General features: G+C 42.6%; 1 protein-coding gene across 2 annotated transcripts in view; it reads right to left on the reverse strand.

Moving 5' to 3' along the window:
• Positions 1-13,545, reverse strand: part of LOC110492371 (adenylate cyclase type 6) — a 52,510-nt gene extending 38,965 nt beyond the window's left edge. Inside the window, exons 1-3 of one of the 2 annotated variants that reach the window (XM_036947347.2) lie at positions 13,307-13,545; positions 1,624-1,873; positions 450-1,386 (exon numbers count right to left, since the gene is read on the reverse strand). In XM_036947347.2, coding sequence (XP_036803242.2) covers positions 450-1,386; positions 1,624-1,643 — 957 coding nt within the window. In that variant the 5' untranslated portion in view covers positions 1,644-1,873; positions 13,307-13,545. Of the gene's footprint in view, positions 1-449; positions 1,387-1,623; positions 1,874-2,393; positions 4,752-13,306 lie in introns of those variants that run through there. The other variant, XM_036947348.2, reaches the window with a different exon arrangement.
• Positions 13,546-20,029: the final 6,484 nt, after the last annotated feature.

The raw sequence follows: 20,029 nt of genomic DNA on the forward strand, positions 1-20,029 counted from the left end.
AGCCCGTGCTTAGGTCCAAGAGCAAGGCCCAGATACCACAAAGTCTCAGCTTGCAAAGACACACTCACTGCAGCCATAGAAACATTTAAACAAATGAATACAACACACTGCAGGCCAAGAGGCACATCTAACCCCAAAAAGTGGGCTAGTAAGCTGCTGCCTATATGGGTCATCACCCAAATGTCTCGTCAACCGTGAGTGGAATGGTAGGTCTACACTCAAGCCAAAGCAGAAAACTCAGTTAATTAACATAGCCGGACAACCAAAGGAATAGTGCCGGTCACAAATTATTTGGATAGTCGTGTCTGTGTTTGTTCATTGTCATGCCAAAGACGTCGCTTGACAACAATAGAAGAGTTCCCTTCAGTTGTGTACACTATGGCACCCACATAATTAAATAGAACATATACTATATCTTTATGATGGACAGGAGCAGGAAGAGATCCTACCTGTTTCCAGAGGAACACGTCTTCCTGGTTGAACTGCCAGGTGGTGACCAGGTGAATGGTGGAGAGCACCCCTCCACTCAGCACGGCTGCTCTCATCCTGACAGGCAGAAGCGTGTAGATGATGTAGATGAAGAAGACAGACCACCAGATGCCCTCAGATGCGCTGCGAGGCGCCACCATCAGCACCCCGAACACCTGCACCAGCAACAGCACACCGATGACCAGGTAGCTCACCATCCACATGTAGTCCTGGTGGAAGCCGTTCCGGTTACACACAACCATGAGAGCCATGAACAGGGCCATGGCCACAGAGAGGGCCGAGGAGTAGGCCACGTCCGGGGTTGCGTGGACACAATGGAAGGTAAGCATCACGCCGCACACAATCACCAGCACCCCCATCAGCATGGTGAGGGAGCTTTGGTTGAGCCTGAAGAAGTAGCGCTGGTACAGACGCTCCAGTTTATGAGACTGGAACTTCTTGGACTGGAACACTTGCATCACCCGCAGCCAGCAGTCCGCCACCGTCACCTCACCTTCCCCATTGGGACCCTCATCCCCCCCCTTCCCACCACCCCCTCTACACCCCACCTTCCTCCCTTTCAGGTCCCCATCCTCAAAGCCCATGTCGACAGATTTGAGCCCCACCACTTCCCCGGCGGCGCCGCCCCGTTTGCCGTAGTGGTCCTCTTGCCAGATGCAGCGCACGCCAAAGTTGCCCCCCCCGCCCACCGCCCCAGCCGGCCCTCCGCGGTGGTGGGGGTGGAGGGGGGCTCCAGAGGGGGGCTCCATGGCGTCCGGATCCCGCAGGCAGCTCATGTAACGCGGGTTGCAAAGGGATGAGCCTCCCTTCTGCTTGGACTTCTTGCCATTTCGCTCCCCCCACGAGGTCTTTCGGTCATCCACTCTGGCCACTAGGAAGCCACTAAACCAGGACATTCTGTGTAGGAGGAAAGGGGGACACGCACAGCGTAGGGGGGTGGGGGCAGTTCGAATTTCAATAAACTTGGAAACATTCATAGATCCACCAACTTAAATTAGACATGCAACATAGCCTTTCTGGAAATTATTTAAGAAAAAAAAGAACAACCTTCACATGTATTTTCTTAACCTAATGTCCAAAATAAAAACTGTTCACCTGTTATTCTAAGGTCACCTGTATGACTATGGACATTACCTGTGTGGGTTCTGGTACATATCCCAGCCCTATCCTCTCCAGCCCTTCCACTCATTTATCCCAGCAGGCAGAGGTTTGAAGAAGTGAGGGGTTTCAGACGCAGTTCTGCAGGGGTGTGGGTAGGTGGGTGAACGTGATCGGGGAAGGTCCAGAGGCGTGTCAAACCAGCGTTTCGGACTGAGCAGGTGATGTGAAAGGCAGGGTTTAGGGAATCACTCTATGATCCGGCCTATCTCCAGGGCTTCTGAGTCTTGGAGGAGAGACACAAAACACAGACAAATACAGGTGAAATTAGAAGGGAATTAAGAAGTAAGAATTGTGTTAGCAAAAACCTCAAACCACTTAACCATACATTTATGTCATGGGTCAGTGACAGCAACCCAAAAACAAAGTCATACATGAAAGTTGTACAATTATCATTCGGTGATGAAGAGCAACTCTCAATACGTGCATTCTAAGAATAGTCAGACAACAATACCATCATCATCACAAACAGAAGTGTCATGCCCATAAGGGGCACGTGCACCCTCTTTCATTTGTTGTTGTTGTTTCTCTGTAATACTACTAGCATTTTATGAGGCTGGCTTTAGCTAACCAAGATAGGTTCCCAATCTCCGAACCTCATAATTAGCTACCAAGAAGCCATTTCAGGCTATCAATCAAATTAAAGTAGCTAGCTTGTTTAACTATCTTAGCTGGCATACCTGCTGGCAAGGGAGGTAGACTTTAGATAAAGCAAGCGATTACTAAATGCACTGATTAAGACTCACATTCTTTTCAATCTTCTACCCAGATTTTTGCAGAGATGCAGAGAAACATATTTAGTTTCCTTAAAAAAAAGAACCACTAGTCAGGAGGATACAGACAGCTCAAGAGGTCAAATCAAATCAAAATCAAATCAAACTTTATTTGTCACATGCGCCGAATACAACAAGTATAGACTTTAATGTGAAATGCTTACTTACAAGCCCTTAACCAACAGTACAGTTCAAGAAGAGTTAAGAACATTTTTACCAAATAAACTAAAGTAAAAATTTAGAAAAAGTAACACAGTAAAATAACAATAATGAGGCTATATACAGGGGGTACCGGTACCGATTCAATGTGCTTGTTAGTTGTTAGTCAAGGTAATTTGTACATGTAAGTACGGGTGAAGTGACTATGCATAGATGATAAACAGCAAATAGTACCAGCGTCGGGGTGTCAATGTAAATAGTCCGGTGGCCATTTGATTAACTGTTCAGCAGTCTTATGGCTTGATATGAAGAAAAATAAACATATTTTTGACATAGAGTTAAGAATAATGATTAAGGCTATAGATTATAGGAAAAAGCTGTTTCAGGTATTTGAAAAATGCTAAATTCTCCAACTTCTAGAAAAGGGCCTAGCCCCCCTCCAGATCATCCCCCAGCCATCCTCACATACTTTTTGCCCCCTCAAAAAATGTTGTGTGTATGCTGCCCCTTATCAGAAATTAAACATTTGTCAAGGTTTAGGCTATTATTTTCTTGGTGGCTTAACTAATTAAAGATGTAAAGAGGAAGGTGTGATAACAGGTGGTGGGTGTCAGAGCCTGTCATCACTGGAAGGAAACACAGATGACATGAAAATTATCACTGACTCAATCTGATGAAGACAAGATCACTGGAAAAAAATCAGATTGGGCAACCATCATGGGCATGATGCCTGTATCACTACCCTCCTACATCTGCCTCCAAATACAGATTAAGGGTCAGTTTGACTCTTTACCTCATGGTGTTAGAGTTGGGCATTGGGGAAGGAAAAGCTGGACCTAGATCTGTGATTTAGTGGCAACTTTGATTCCAAGCAGCTAACACATCTCCATCAACGCAAGTGACCCTTCAAACGTACATTTCCTGAATCAATTAGACAAAGGAGGGATTTCTCCTAATTTCTGTAAATTAAGGTAGGCTATATTCGGGCACAAGCGCAACAAATCTTGGCACTTATATAAGTTGTACATTGAAAGAAATTCCACATTCTAGGCTTTTATAATGCATTCAAGGTCTCCTGCATTATTTTACCAATGACTACTGGAACTGATTTATCATCTGTGCAGAGCTATAGGCTACCCATCCATGATAATAATAAGGCTAGTGCAACATATTCTGTAGTCTATAGTAGTTTAGGCATATTTAAACGCTCATGAATGACATAATTATTTATTATTATATACTATTTTTACTATATGTCTAGTTCTGCTGATTTAGGATGAACTAGACATATAGTAATAATTATATTTAACCTTTATTTAACTAGGAAAGTCAGTTAAGAACAAATTATTATTTATAATGACGGCCTACCCCTGCCAAACCCTAACCCAGACAACACTGGGCCAGTTGTGCACAGCCCTATGTGACTCCCAATCACGGCTGGAATCGAACCAGGGTCTGTAGTGACGTCTCTAGCAATGAGATGCAGTGCCTTAGACCGCTGCGCCACTCGGGAGCCCAATGTATAACCATGTAATAACTATAATAGCTAGGAAAACATTGCCTTATCATAAAAATCTAAAGAATAAGTATAATGATCACCGTCACGACATTACAGTATCAAAGCTGATGCAGCCTCATAAATCCCAGTATTCCCTAAACCTATAGGCTCATCAACTGAGTGTTCCAGGGACAGGCCTCAAAACGACCTGAGCTCTTGAATGTGCAGAACGGCTTATATCAACGCAACGCAGATGTGCTGTCGCCGCTCATGTCGGTAGGCATGTTGTGTTGTTGAAGCAAAAATAGATTTTCCTCGCTATGGCTATCGTATGCCTTCTCTGGCACGTATCCGTCCAGGCTGCTAGTCGTGGCTTCTGGTTGATCAAGAGGTTCAAGGAGAATAGCCTTCAGTCAAAGTGGACGCTACACCCTCCGGCTCCGAACAGTCCCATCTCTCCCGTGCACAAGGTCGACCAGTGCGGTGCCCCTATTACAAATGTCGTGATGTTGCCAATCGTTACGGCGTTCAACAGCTACAATTATCTCTGGGTTTATATGGCTGTGGCTGTAGACATCCTGCCTGGATCCTTTCCTTCCTACCTCGCTATCGCTTGTAGAATAGAATGCGGGGGACTATTCCTCCGGGACGTTTGCACGACATTTCGACCGGACAGCAGCATGCTGGCGTTACATAATGCAAACAGTGTGTGCATACCCAGCTAGCACATTTGGTTCCTTGGAAGTTGTGGGAACGTACGTTTTTAGTTCCCCATTGGTTCTGTGAACGAAGCCATCCGTTTCCTGACAGGTAAAACTGAACATTTCGCCTGTTCTGGGAATGTTAATTTGTAGGTTGCAGTGAGGTTCTAAGAACGTTTTACTATGGTTCCTGTACATTTTTTCTGGGATGTTTTATTAACGTTCTGAGAATGGAAATTCTAGGTTATTTGAAGGTAATTAAATAACGTTCTGAGAACATTTTTCAATAAAGCTTTTTATAATTTTGCTAGTTTAGTTTGGGTTAACTGTTTTGAACTCCGAGCACAGATAGGACACACATAAATGTATTTGCTTAGGCATTAATCATGCAAACACATTTAATTATTATTATTTTATTTTTTTACCCTTTTTTCTCACCAATTGGTAGTTACAGTCTTGTCCCATCGCTGCAACTCCCGTATAGACTCGGGAGAGGCGAAAGTCGTGAGCCGTGCATCATCCAAAACACGACCTCACCAAGCGCACTTCTTCTTGACACAATGCCTGCTTAACCCGGACTAGGGTTGCACATTTTGGGGAATATTCAGAGGTGGGAATTAACAGGAATATATGGAAATTAACGAGAATATATGGGAATGAATGGAAATATGCTAATTAATATTAATACCCTTTTAAATGTAGATGTTTTTTGCATTTGATATATTTACCATATCATATGGAGACAGAAACATAAACATTTTACCTTATCATAAGTAGACATAATTGCAAATTATTAATTCCTTCCAATAGAAATTCTAAAAAACGATTTAGTTACGGATTGAACTTTAATTAAATAAGTTGATTCTTCACATGGTATGATTTCACTGAACAACAAAAGAAAGGGAATATTGAATGATCCCCAATGATCCATCTCATCTCCCAAAAACATTTCCAACATACATCTATAAAATGATAGTCTAGAAACTAAAGCTTTGGTTGTCTTCCTCTCAGGCTTCCATGTCTTCTCCCTGGACTTCCTCAATGTCCACCTCTTGAACATCAGACTCTGAGGCCTCATCTACACTGTTACTTTCCAACCTTGTTTAGGATGGTTCGTTGTCAGGCTCAAAAAGCCTGTCACGCCCTGACCATAGAGAGCCCTTGTTTCTCTATGGTGTAGTAGATCAGAGCGTGACTAGGGGGTATTCTAGTTTATAATTTCTATGTTGTGTTCTAGTTTATATTTTCTATGTTGGTGTTTTGTATGATTCCCAATTAGAGGAAGATGGTAATCGTTGTCTCTAATTGGGGATCATATTTAAGTAGATATTTCTCCCACCTGTGTTTGTGGGATATTGTTTTGTGTTTGTGCATGTGCACCACGTAGTCACGTTTAGTTGTTTGTTTATTGGTATATTTTTGTTTTGCTGAAGTTTCACGTGGAAATAAATATGTGGAACTCAACATCCGCTGCGCCTTGGTCCCGTTCTAACGACAACCGTGACAAAGCCTCACATTTGCCCGGATGGCCACCAATTTTTCAACCCTTGTATTGGTCAGCCTGTTGTGTGCTTTGGTGTGTGTGTGTTCCCAAACAAAGACCAGTTGCGCTCTGAGGTGGCTGATGTTGGTTGGATTTGGAGGATGATGGAGGCAACAGGGGAAAGAGCCTCAGATCCACAAAGCCCCTTCCACCAGGTGGCTCATGAGATATGTTGGCACAACTGCCATATTGCATCTCCATCGCAAAACCCTTGCTTGGAAGTGTACTTTGCCAGACTGCCAAGAACCTTGCCCTCATCCAGGCCAAGGTGACGAGACACAGTAGTGATGACACCATAGGCATTGTTGATCTCTGCACAAGACAGGATGCTCTTGCCAGCATACTTGGGGTCCAACATGTACGCTGTGGCGTTTATGGGCTTCAGGCAGAAGTCTTCACGCTTTTTGATGTATTTCAGAACTGCAGTTTCCTCTGATTGGAGCAACAGTGAAGTGGGCAGGGCAGTAAGGATTTCTTCTCTTACATCTGCAAGCGGAGTCTGAACATCAGACAGGATGGCAGTGTCTCCCTCAATCCGTGCAATGACTACTGCTATAGGTTTCAGGCTGCTTACCACTCTCTCCCAAAATACATAATCCGGGAGGATGCTCTTGATGGGGCTGTCCATATCGGCAGACTGTGATATGGCCATTTCTTGGAGACTCCTTCCCCTCCAGGAGACTGTCAAACATGATGACAACACCACCCCAATGGGTGTTGCTGGGCAGCTTCAATATGGTGCTCTTATTCTTCTCACTTTGCTTGGAGAGGGAGATTGCTGCTATAACTTGATGACCCTTCACATACCTAACCATTTCCTTGGCTCTCTTGTAGAGTGTATCCATTGTTTTCAGTGCCATGATGTCCTTGAGGAGCAGATTCAGTGCATGAGCAGCACAGCCAAAGGGTGTGATGTGAGGGTAGGACTCCTCACATCACACCATGAAGCAGCCTTCATGTTCGCAGCATTGTCTGTGGTCCAAGGTAATTGATGACTGCCTTCACCTCATCTCCAATATAGAAATCGGTGTGTCTGTTGTCCCTTGTGTCTATGCTCTTGTAGAATATTGGTTGAGGGGTGGAGATGATGTAGTTAATTATTCCTTGCCCACAAACATTTGACCACCCATCAGATATGATTGCAATACAGTCTGCTTTCTCTATGATTTGCTTGACCTTCACTTGAACTCTGTTGAACTCTGCATCCAGCAAATTAGTAGATAAAGCACATTCAGAAATTTCTTCCAATACACAGTACCTGTGAGCATCAGACGTGAACCAGTTGCATACACAGCTCGAGCAAGACATTCATCAGCATTTCTCTGACTACGTTCCTCCATTGAGTTAAAAAAAAAACTTCTGATTCCAGGAGGACCATGAGCTGTTGCTATTGATACGGTGTCTGATTCATCATTTTCATATCGAATAGAAGTAGAGGGACTTGTCAGAGGTTGCTTGTTGTGAGCACTGAAGGAACTTCATGCATTTGGCCAGATGATTCTGCATTGTTGTTGCATTCTTCACATATGATTTGGCACAGTAGTTGCAAATGTACACAGCTTTTCCTTCTACATTAGCTGAAGTGAAATGTCTCCACACACCGTGGCATTTTCCTGTAAAGATTAGGGAAAAAATGAGTTTAAAAAAACTAATACAATTCCATGTAGAGATAAATAGTTAAGCAGTTAGATTAAACAACTCCTTTGTAGAATACATGTTATAAAATGAAACATGTATAGAAACAGGTGAATTAACACTCCTCAGTTAGCAGGCTTAAGCAAGCTAAAACACACATAGTAACAAAAACTAGCTAGCAGAAATTGTTAACCAGTTAGAAATGATTTAAGCACACTTTGCTGTAGGCTACTATTTACTACTTAATTTAAAAAATCATGTATGTCATATAACATATACAGTTGAAGTTGGACGTTTACATACACTTAGGTTGGAGTCATTAAAACTAGTTTTTCAACCACTCCACAAATTTCTTGTTAACTAACTATAGTTTTGGCAAGTCAGTTAGGACATCTTCTTTGTGCATGACACAAGTCATTTCTCCAACAATTGTTTAGAAATTATTTCACTTATAATTCACTGAATCACAATTTCAGTGGGTCAGAAGTTTACATACACTAAGTTGACTGGTTGGACAGCTTGGAAAAGTCCAGAAAATTATGTCATCGCTTTAGAAGCTTCTGATAGGCTAATTGACATCATTTGAATCAATTGGAGGTGTGCCTGTGGATGTATTTCAAGGCCTACCTTCAAACTCAGTGCCTCTTTGCTTGACATCATGGGGAAATCAAAAGAAATCAGCCAAGACCTCAGAAAAAAATGTGTAGACCTCCACAAGGTCAAGTCTGGTTCATCCTTGGCAGCAATTTCCAAATGCCTGAGGGTACCACGTTCATCTGTACAAACAATAGTACGCAAGTGTAAACACCAAGGGACCACGCAGCCGTCATACTGCTCAGGAAGGAGACACGTTCTGTCTCCTAGAGATGAACGTACTTTGGTGCGAAAAGTGCAAATCAATCCCAGAACAACAGCAAAGGACCTTGTGAAGATGCTGGAGGAAATAGGTACAAAAGTATCTATATCCACAGTAAAACGAGTTCTATATCGACATAACCTGAAACGCCGCTCAGCAAGGAAGAAGCCACTGCTCCAAAACCTCCATAAAAAAGCCAGATTACGGTTTGCAACTGCACATGTGGACAAAGATCGTACTTTTTGGAGAAATGTCCTCTGGTCTGATGAAACAAAAATAGAACTGTTTGGCCATAAAGACCATCATTATGTTTGGAGGGAAAAGGGGGGGCTTGTAAGCCGAAGAACACCATCCCAACCGTGAAGCATGGGGGTGGCAGCATCATGATGTGGCGGTGCTTTGCTGCAGGAGGGACTGGTGCACTTCACAAAATAGATAGCATCATGAGGCAGGAAAATTATGTGGATATATTGAGGCAACATCTCAAGACATCAGTCAGTTAAAGCTTGGTCGCAAAAGGGTCTTCCAAATGGACAATGACCCCAAGCATACCATCACAAAGCCCTGACCTCAATCCTATGGAACATTTGTAGGCAGAACTGAAAAAGCGTGTGCGAGCAAGGAGGCCTACAAACCTAACTCAGTTACACCAGCTCTGTCAGGAGGAATGGGACAAAATTGACCCAACTTATTGTTGGAAGCTCGTGGAAGGCTACCCAAAACGTTTGACCCAAGTTAAACAATTTAAAGGCAATGCTACCAAATACTAATTGAGTGTATGTAAACTTCTGACCCGCTGGGAATGTGATGAAAGAAATAAAAGCTGAAATAAATAATTCTCTCTACTATTATTCTGACATTTCACATTCTTAAAATAAAGTGGTGATCCTAACTGGCCTAAAACAGGGAATTTTTACTAGGATTAAATGTCAGGAATTGTGAAAAACTGAGTTTAAATCTATTTGGCTAAGGTGTATGTAAATTTCAAAATTCAACTGTATTCACCCCACCCAGTTTTGTAATCAAAACTTACCAGAAAGCATGTAGTCCTTGGCTCATTGGCTCAGACAGTGTAGTAATGTGGGCTCAATAGCATCTCTTTAGTGTGCAAGATCTTGACAATCAGCTGTACATGTGATGGAAGAGTGCACTGTACATGCAATGTAAAAATGCACTGTGCATGCAGACGGTTACAATTCCATTGAATTGGGGATAGTTTAACCAAAATATGCCACAAGACCTAGAATTGCCTTATGTGTATCTCACAAAAAAGGTTCACTGTTATAAGCTAACTTTTTTTTGATGAATTTAAGCAAAATACCTCAAATTCCAGGGCTTAACTTGCCATGGAAGATTTCTGGAAAAAGTATGGACATTTATGCACATTCCCGTAAAGTTTCCAACCCTTTGTAACACTAACCCGGACCAATGTGTCGGAGAAAACACGGTACACCTAGCGACCATGTCAGCGTGCATTCCGCTGGGACAATTGTGCGCCGCCTCGTGGGTCTGGCGGTCGCGGCTGGCTGCGACACAGCCTGGGATCGAACCAGGATCTGTAATGACACAGCTAGTGCCTTAGACCGCTGTGCCACTCGGGAGGCCCCCGAACACATTTTATTTTTGATTGTGGCACAACATCAGTGAGATTTAAACCTATGGTCTTCTGTTCTATATCCATGAAATTAGTGTACTGCATCACCTGGAGGGAGCTAGCATGCCCTGTTTTTTTTTTTACTTATGCAAAGCTGTTCATTTTAGTCTATTCAAACATTTCAAAGGGAAAAGTCATTAAGATCAGGTGTGGCCAAATATTGGGCACGGCCAACACACCTGAACACACTTAACAAGATAGATAATAGAGAGAGTTTTGTTGATGCTGAGAATGGAATGTCTATGTTTTTAAATAACATTCTTAGCAGGGGTGTGCCGACATGGCCATACTCGTATTTGTAATCGTATATATAAATGTACAGTTGAGAGTCGGATCGGATCAGTTGATACACGTGATCGGAAAAAAATGGAAGTGTTTTAATATGCCTAAATAGATTTTGGCAAAATATCTCCCTGCACATTCTCACTACAAAAAATTATGCAGATTAGGAGCAGTGCCTCGGAGGGGTGGGTGTGTCTGTGTGTGTCTGTGTACTCAACTTGCAGCGGGCAGTCAAGTTTGCTGTCACTCAATCAGAATGCACATTAGTTTCATATTTTTTCCATACCATTGCTCCACTTGTTAGATATTATTCACATTGATAGCTTGATAGCGAACGCCCTCACTATGTGATTTATCATAGTAGCAGGCAGCAGCAATCTAAATGATCAGACTGAAAACATGCAAGGGAAAGTGATCGGATGAAATTATGAAGCGAATGGCCGGAGAATTACAGCTTCACATGATCCAATCAAAGCAGCAGGATCAACGTACAGCCTGCTCTTCTCTTTACAGACAGGCAAACTATCCAGTTGAGTTATTTCGACCACACACGACTGACTCAAAGACAGTTCAGTATGGTTTAGAAACTATGTGACTGACTGACATGAGAATGATGCTTGCTGGCACCCGAAAATAAAATACAATTCTGATCACGGATAGTTAAAAAAAATACTCGGATCATAATCGTATCCAGAAAATATCCCATATCCGTTACGATACCAATTTTGTCCAACTACTCGGCACACCCCTAATTCTTAGACCATTACAACATTTTTCTTGTGGTTTTTATGGAAAGTTTTCTTAACATTCTCGGAACAATGTGAGAACCTGACTTTAAATAGAACCATGAGGAAACTTGTAGGAAACATTATGCTGAAGTACTGAAATTCCCCCAGAAGAACGTTGTTTCTTAACATTCTCGTAACAATGTGAGATCATGACTTTAAATAGAACCATGAGGAAATCTGTAGGAAATGTTATGCTGAAATACTGAAATTCCCAGAGAAAACTGTTGTTTCTTAACATTCTCTGAACTATTTGAGAACATTCCCAATCTCAAACCAGTTGGAGAACGTTCTTAGAACCATGTTTGAACTTTTAGCAAACATTCTGTTAAATTAATGAAATGCCAAGAAACTATTGTTTTTTTGTCAAGTTCCATAAATGTGCTTAGAATGTTCCAAAGCCAAGCAACTATCCTGCACCATTACCAGAAAGTTGTGGGAATGTAGTATGCAAAATAACCATAGGTTAACCACGCTCTCACCAAGCTCTAAGAAACATATGGTTTTCTGAACGTTATGTGCTAGCTGGGTAGAGACTGGCATCCGTTCATAATTGTTAATAATCAGATCCTTATTTTCGTTTTTAGAGGACAGCTCCTATGTCTATTACCCTATAGTATACAGTGTTGTGTGGGGAGCGCATCAAAGTAAAAACACATTTGATAATCGCATCATCAGACATATTGCCTGTTATAGGCTATTTATTATTGTAGTCTGGTGTAATTAATGTCAGCATAGGCATACGGTTTTATTAATGGAATGTAGGCCTAACAAGAGTGTAGCCTAATAACATAGGCTAATGGTAAGAATGTATCCAAGGTCTACGAGAGGCTAACGTAACATTCCATGCGAAGGCCGTGGGGCTATCATCAGCCGCATTCACAGTTCACACACTCGTTACATAACTCTGTTCAGTGTAACCTGTGACAACCATAGCGGAGATCACAGCTATTACCATGTTGATGCTGTGTTACGGTGTGCGGCAACTTGTAGTCTACAATGTTGCATGTCACACCCGCCCGCTAAGTAGCCTATGTGTCTTCTTTCTAAACCAGCGAGGGGAGAATACATTCTAGCATGGCTCAGGCCCTGACTAACAAACGCCACGAGTCAATAAACACACGACAGACATTACAAACGAGCGGTGGACTATCCCACATTCCAACGCATCACTTCGCCTTATTTACTTTTTGTAGGGCTGGCTCATCAGCAGTTTTTTTTAAACTTCCCGTTATGATGACCTAGCCTATATTTAATTTAAAATAACTCAAACATGGAAAAAAACAGAAGCGTTGCGGTTGGAAATTCATTTTAGACGAAGATCCCTGCAGCTGCGACCTTTGAGATAGCAGCTATGACTGCAATGCCTAGATGGCAGCAGTCATTTTAGTGTGCTTCTCTAACCTGCAAACTATTTTATGTGAAACTCAAGGATATTAGAGCCTATAGCGTTAAATGCCTGTTTTTTGTTATATATCCGTGCTTATATAGGGCTAATTACATAATTGAGCCATAAGAAACACGGATCGATTACTGAGACACTGCTATGATAAACACAGAGGACTCAGGCGCACAACCCCTATAATAATATAATAAAATTCCGCCAACTGCTTTTAATTACGCACTGATGGAATAGCAATAATGTAGTTTTCTCAAATTAGATGGGTGTAAAATAGAATAAGGCTTGGCCTGCCCTAGATAGCATACGACTAAAGAAGCCTACATCAAACATGCACACTAGGACGGAACACACTGGAACGAGGAATAACTCACCATGATCATCCTTCTCGCTTCTTTCCCTCCAAACTAGCCCGCACGAGCCAAGCCAATACTGGGAAGGATAGGACGAATTGAAGTCCCGGTACTGTTGACGGTTTGAATAGTCAGAGAGGGGGACCAGTGGTGACAAACAGACATAAACACACAATATCCTCCTGTCGTTTTCTCTCTCTCCACTCCCTTGCTTCTCCCCCTCTCTCCTCAGCTCCGACGCGCCACCGCTCACACGCTCCAATTCTGTCTCCCTCTCAGGATCTCTGCACTCCCTCTAGAGGTGCAACTCTGTATGACACGCTGCTGAGAGGTATACCACAAAGCATGATCCATGAGTTTGTCAGATTTTCTCGTTAATTAAGAAAGCTAAACATATATATGTGTTTTTGTTTGTTGAATCAACTAGAGCAGGTTTCCCCAACTGGCGAATTTCGGCGATTTTATTTGGCCCACCAAGTTTTCGGAGCAAAAAAATACATTATTGTTGGACCTAACATACTTCAAAAACACCAGCATATCAGCTCCAAGTGATTTTAATTTAGGAAATCTGTTCCAAAGTATTCCCACACATAATAGAGAAACATGTGTGATCGTATACACATGTAAGCAAAGTTTGATATTATTATGTTTAAGTCAAATATTATATCTGTTAGGGTGTCTTATTTGTCATTGTCTTCCGGCCCCCTGACCATCCACTCAGGAAAAAATCGGCCCACGACTGAACCTAGTTGATGCTCCCTGAATTAGACCATGTCCATTTCAAGCTTATCATTCTAAAAAGTAAAGCAGTTATATCAGAATATTTAGACAATTTAGCAGTATACCCCTCCGGTCTATGCTCTGTATGAACCATAACACAGTCTATGAACTCAATATTTGTGTCACCTGCTACTGTGTTATGGGGAAAAGTTGTGATGGGGATACGTCCCCATGTACCTGTTACCCACTTAGTTCCAAACCAGATGCCAGATGTCCCACATCTACAGTGCATTCGGAAAGTATTCAGACCCTTTGACTTTTTCCACATTTGGATACGTTACAGCCTTATTCTAAAGTTGATTAAATTGTTTTCCCCCCTCATCAATCTACACACAATTACCCACAATAACATAGCAAAAACACTTTTTTAGAACATTTTTGCTAATTTATTAAAAATGTAAAAAATTAAATATCACATTTACTTAAGTATTCAGACCCTTTACTCAGTACCTTGTTGAATCACCTTTGGCAGCAATTACAGCCTCGAGTCGTCTTGGGTATAACGCTACAAGCTTGTCACACCTGTATTTGGGGAGTTTCTCCCGTTCTTTTCTACAGATCCTCTCAAGCTCTGTCATTTTGGATGAGGAGCGTCGCTGCACAGCGATTTTCAGGTCTCTCCAGAGATGTTCGATCAGGTTCAAGTCCAGGCTCTGGCTGTGCCACTCAAGGACATTAATTAAGTCACTTGTCCCGAAGCCACTCCTGCATTGTCTTGGCTGTGTGCTTAAGGTCATTGTCCTGTTGGAAGGTGAACCTTCGCCCCAGTCTGAGGTCCTGAGCGCTTTGGAGCAGGTTGTCATCAAGGATCTCTCTGTACTTTACTCCGTTCATCTTTCCCTCGATCCTGAATAGTCTCCCAGTTGCTACCACTGAAAAACCCCCACAGCATGATGCTGCAACCACCATGCTTCACCGTAAGGATGGTGCCAGGTTTCCTCCAGATGTGACACTTGGCATTCAGGCCAAAGAGTTCAATCTTGGTTTCATCAGGCCAGAGAATCTTGGGTGTTTTTTGGAAAACTTCAAGCGGGCTGTCATGTGCCATCTGGCCACTCTACCATAAAGGCCTGATTGCTGGAATACTGCAGAGATGGTTGTCCTTCTGGAAGGTTCTCCAATCTCCACAGAGGAACTCTGGAGCTCTGTCAGAGTGACCATTGGGTTCTTGGTCACCTCCCTGACCAAGGCCCTTCTCCCCCGATTGCTCAGTTTGGCCTGGTGGCCAGGTCTAAGAATGATGAAGGCTACTGTGTTCTTGGGGACCTTCAATGCTGCATAAATGTTTTGGTACCCTTCCCCTGATCTGTGCCTCGACACAATCACGTAGCTCTACGGACAATTACTTCAACCTCGTGGCTTGGTGTTTGCTCTGGCATGCACTATCAACTGTGGGACTTACAGTTGAAGTCGGAAGTTTACACACCTTAGCCAAATATATTTAAACTCAGTTTTTCACAATTCCTGACATTTAATCAGAGTAAAAATTCCCTGTCTTAGGTCTGTTAGGATCACCACTTTATTTTAAGAATGTGAAATGTCAGAATAATAGTAGAGAGAATGATTTATTTCAGCTTATTTCTTTCATCACATTCCCAGTGGGTCAGAAGTTTACATACACTCAATTAGTATTTGGTAGCATTGCCTTTAAATTGTTTAACTTGGGTCAAATGTTTCGGGGTAGCCTTCCACAAGCATCCCACAATAAGTTGGGTGAATTTTGGCTCATTCCTCCTGACAGAGCTGGTGTAACTGAGTCAGGTTTGTAGGCCTCCTTGCTCGCACACACTTTTTCAGTTCTGCCCACAAATGTTCTATTGGATTGAGGTCAGGGCTTTGTGATTTTTTATTTTTTTTTATTTTTTATTTCACCTTTATTTAACCAGGTAGGCTAGTTGAGAACAAGTTCTCATTTGCAACTGCGACCTGGCCAAGATAAGGCATAGCAGTGTGAACAGACAACACAGAGTTACACATGGAGTAAACAATTAACAAGTCAATAACACAGTAGAAAAAAGGGGAGTCTATATATACATTGTGTGCAAAAGGCATGAGAAGGTAGGCAAATAATTACAATTATGCAGATTAACACTGGAGTGATAAATGATCAGATGGTTATGTACAGGTAGAGATATTGGTGTGCAAAAGAGCAGAAAAATAAATAAATAAAAACAGTATGGGGATGAGGTAGGTGAAAATGGGTGGGCTATTTACCAATAGACTATGTACAGCTGCAGCGATCGGTTAGCTGCTCAGATAGCAGATGTTTGAAGTTGGTGAGGGAGATAAAAGTCTCCAACTTCAGCGATTTTTGCAATTCGTTCCAGTCACAGGCAGCAGAGAACTGGAACGAAAGGTGGCCAAATGAGGTGTTGGCTTTAGGGATGATCAGTGAGATACACCTGCTGGAGCGCGTGCTACGGATGGGTGTTGCCATCGTAACCAGTGAACTGAGATAAGGCGGAGCTTTACCTAGCATGGACTTGTAGATGACCTGGAGCCAGTGGGTCTGGCGACGAATATGTAGCGAGGGCCAGCCGACTAGAGCATACAAGTCGCAGTGGTGGGTGGTATAAGGTGCTTTAGTGACAAAACGGATGGCACTGTGATAAACTGCATCCAGTTTGCTGAGTAGAGTGTTGGAAGCAATTTTGTAGATGACATCGCCAAAGTCGAGGATCGGTAGGATAGTCAGTTTTACCCGGGTAAGTTTGGCGGCGTGAGTGAAGGAGGCTTTGTTGCGGAATAGAAAGCCGACTCTTGATTTGATTTTCGATTGGAGATGTTTGATATGGGTCTGGAAGGAGAGTTTAGAGTCTAGCCAGACACCTAGGTACTTATAGATGTCCACATATTCAAGGTCGGAACCATCCAGGGTGGTGATGCTGGTCATTCCAATACCTTAATGTTGTTGTGCTTAAGCCCTTTTGCCACAACTTTGGATGTATGCTTTGGAGTCATTGTCCATTTGGAAGACCCATTTGCAACCAAGCTTTAACTTCCTAAATGATGAAGGTTTTGGAGCAGTGGCTTCTTCCTTGCTGAGCAGCCTTTTATGTTGATATAGGACTTTTTTTCTGTGGACATAGATACTTTTGTACCTGTTTTCTTCAGCATCTTCACAAGGTCCTTTGCTGTTGTCCTGGGATTGATTTGCACTTTTCGCACCAAAGTACGTTAATCTTTAGTAGACAGAATGCGTCTCCTTCCTGAGCGGTATGACGGCTGCGTGGTCCCATGGTGTTTATACTTGCGTATTATTGTTTGTTCAGATGAACGTGGTACCTTCAGGTGTTTGGAAATTGCTCCCAAGGATGAACCAGACTTGTGGAGGTCTACAAATCTTCTTCTGAGGTCTTGGCTGATTTCTTTTGATTTTCCCATGATGTCAAGCAAAGGGGTACTGAGTTTGAAGGAAGGCCTTGAAAAACTTCCACAGGCACACCTCCAATTGACTCAAATGATGTCAATTAGTTTATCAGAAGCTTCTAAAGCCATGACATCATTTTCTGGACTTTTCCAAGCTGTTTGAAGGCACAGTCAATTTAGTGTATGTAAACTTCTGACCGACTGGAATTGTGATCCAGTGAATTATAAGTGAAATAATCTGTGTGTAAACAATTGTTGGGAAAATGACTTGTGTCATGCACGAAGTAGATATCCTAACTGACTTGCCAAAACAATAGTTTGTTAACAAGAAATTTGTGGAGTGGTTGAAAAACAAGTTTTAATGACTCCAACCTAAGTGTATGTAAACTTCTATCCTACTTACAAAGCATGAGCATGAGCATGAGCAAGAGGTCTGTCATTTTTATCATAGGTACACTTCAACTGTGAGAGACGGAATCTAAAACAAAAATCCAGAAAATCACATTATATGATTTTTAAGTAATTAATTTGTATTTTATTGCATGACATAAGTATTTGATACATCAGAAAAGCAGAACTTAATATTTGGTACAGAAACCTTTGTTTGCAATTACAGAGATCATACGTTTCCTGTAGTTCTTGACCAGGTTTGCACACACTGCAGCAGGGATTTTGGCCCACTCCCCCATACAGACCTTCTCCAGATCCTTCAGGTTTCAGGGCTGTCGCTGAGCAATGCGGACTTTCAGCTCACTCCAAAGATTTTCTATTGGGTTCAGGTCTGGATACTGGCTAGGCCACTCCAGGACCTTGAGATGCTTCTTACGGAGCCACTCCTTAGTTGTCCTGGCTGTGTGTTTCGGGTCGTTGTTATGCTGGAAGACCCAGCCACGACCCATCTTCATCTTACTGAGGGAAGGAGGTTGTTGGCCAAGATCTCGCGATACATGGCCCCATCTATCCTCCCCTCAATACGGTGCAGTCGTCCTGTCCCCTTTGCAGAAAAGCATCCCCAAAGAATTATGTTTCCACCTCCATGCTTCACGGTTGGGATGGTGTTCTTGGGGTTGTACTCATCCTTCTTTTTCCTCCAAACACGGCGAGTGGAGTTTAGACCAAGAAGCTCTATTTTTGTCTCATCAGACCACATGACCTTCTCCCATTCCTCCTCTGGATCATCCAGATGGTCATTGGCAAACTTCAGATGGGCCTGGACATGCGCTGGCTTGAGCAGGGGGAACTTACGTGCGCTGCAGGATTTTAATCCATGACGGCGTAGTGTGTTACTAATGTTTTTCTTTGAGACTGTGGTCCCAGCTCTCTTCCGGTCATTGACCAGGTCCTGCCGTGTAGTTCTGGGCTGATCCCTCACCTTCCTCATGATCATTGATGCCCCACAAGGTAAGATCTTGCATGGAGCCCCAGACCGAGGGTGATTGACCGTCATCTTGAACTTCTTCCATTTTCTAATAATTGCGCCAACAGTTGTTGCCTTCTCACCAAGCTGCTTGCCTATTGTCCTGTAGCCCTTCCCAACCTTGTGCAGGTCTACAATTGTACCCCTGATGTCCTTACACAGCTCTCTGGTCTTGGCCATTGTGGAGAGGTTGGAGTCTGTTTGATTGAGTGTGTGGACAGGTGTCTTTTATACAGGTAACGAGTTCAAACAGGTGCAGTTAATACAGGTAATGAGTGGAGAACAGGAGAGGTTCTTAAAGAAAAACTAACAGGTCTGTGAGAGCCGGAATTCTTACTGGTTGGTCGGTGATCAAATACTTATGTCAAAATGCAAATTAATTACTTAAAAATCATACAATGTGATTTTCTGGAATTTTGTTTTCGATTCCGTCTCTCACAGTTGAAGTGTACCTATGATAGAAATTACAGACCTCTACATGCTTTGTAAGTAGGGAAACCTGAAAAATCGGTAGTGTATCAAATACTTGTTCTCCCCACTGTATGTATATGGCAAAAAATGATCTATTGCAAAAAGTAAATAGAGGGAACCCAAAAGCCACCTATAGCCTACTGTGGTACAATAGACTTTCCATCCTGGTAAACCTGTTACTTAAAAGTTCTTACCAACAGATTGCAAAGTGTGGTTACTTAGGGTTTGTTCATAAATTCACTCCTGCGTGCCCGAGTGCGCTCTGGGCATTTGTAAATTCTAAGAGTTGTCAAATTGTGTGTTAGTAAATTCAGAGCGCTTCGCTCTCGGAGCGTTCAGAGCACACACTAGACGCTCTGGATGAGGAGTAGCGATGTAGTGATCCGAACGTTCTTATGACCTCACAACGGCAGTCAAGCACCCAAGTTAACTGGCTAAAATTGGCTAGCTTGCTAGCTACTTCTTGGCACAAATGAGAGAACACCTCACTCTGACCATTTTACTAGCCCTAGCAGAACTGGTTAGACTGCTTTCATGTTATATAGAGCGTTGGTGACTGCAACTGTGCTACTGGTAACAATTTAAATGTAAAAAAATGCCTATGGTTAATGACACCTGTCATTTTCAACAGGTGTTGGTTGCGCTTTCGTAAATTCATCAGTTATTTTGTGCTCTTGAACACAGATAAGACCGCTCTGAAATTGGAG

The sequence above is a fragment of the Oncorhynchus mykiss genome, chromosome 16 (genome assembly GCF_057628025.1).
Source record: "Oncorhynchus mykiss isolate SJ-2025 chromosome 16, ASM5762802v1, whole genome shotgun sequence".
NCBI lineage: Eukaryota > Metazoa > Chordata > Actinopteri > Salmoniformes > Salmonidae > Oncorhynchus > Oncorhynchus mykiss.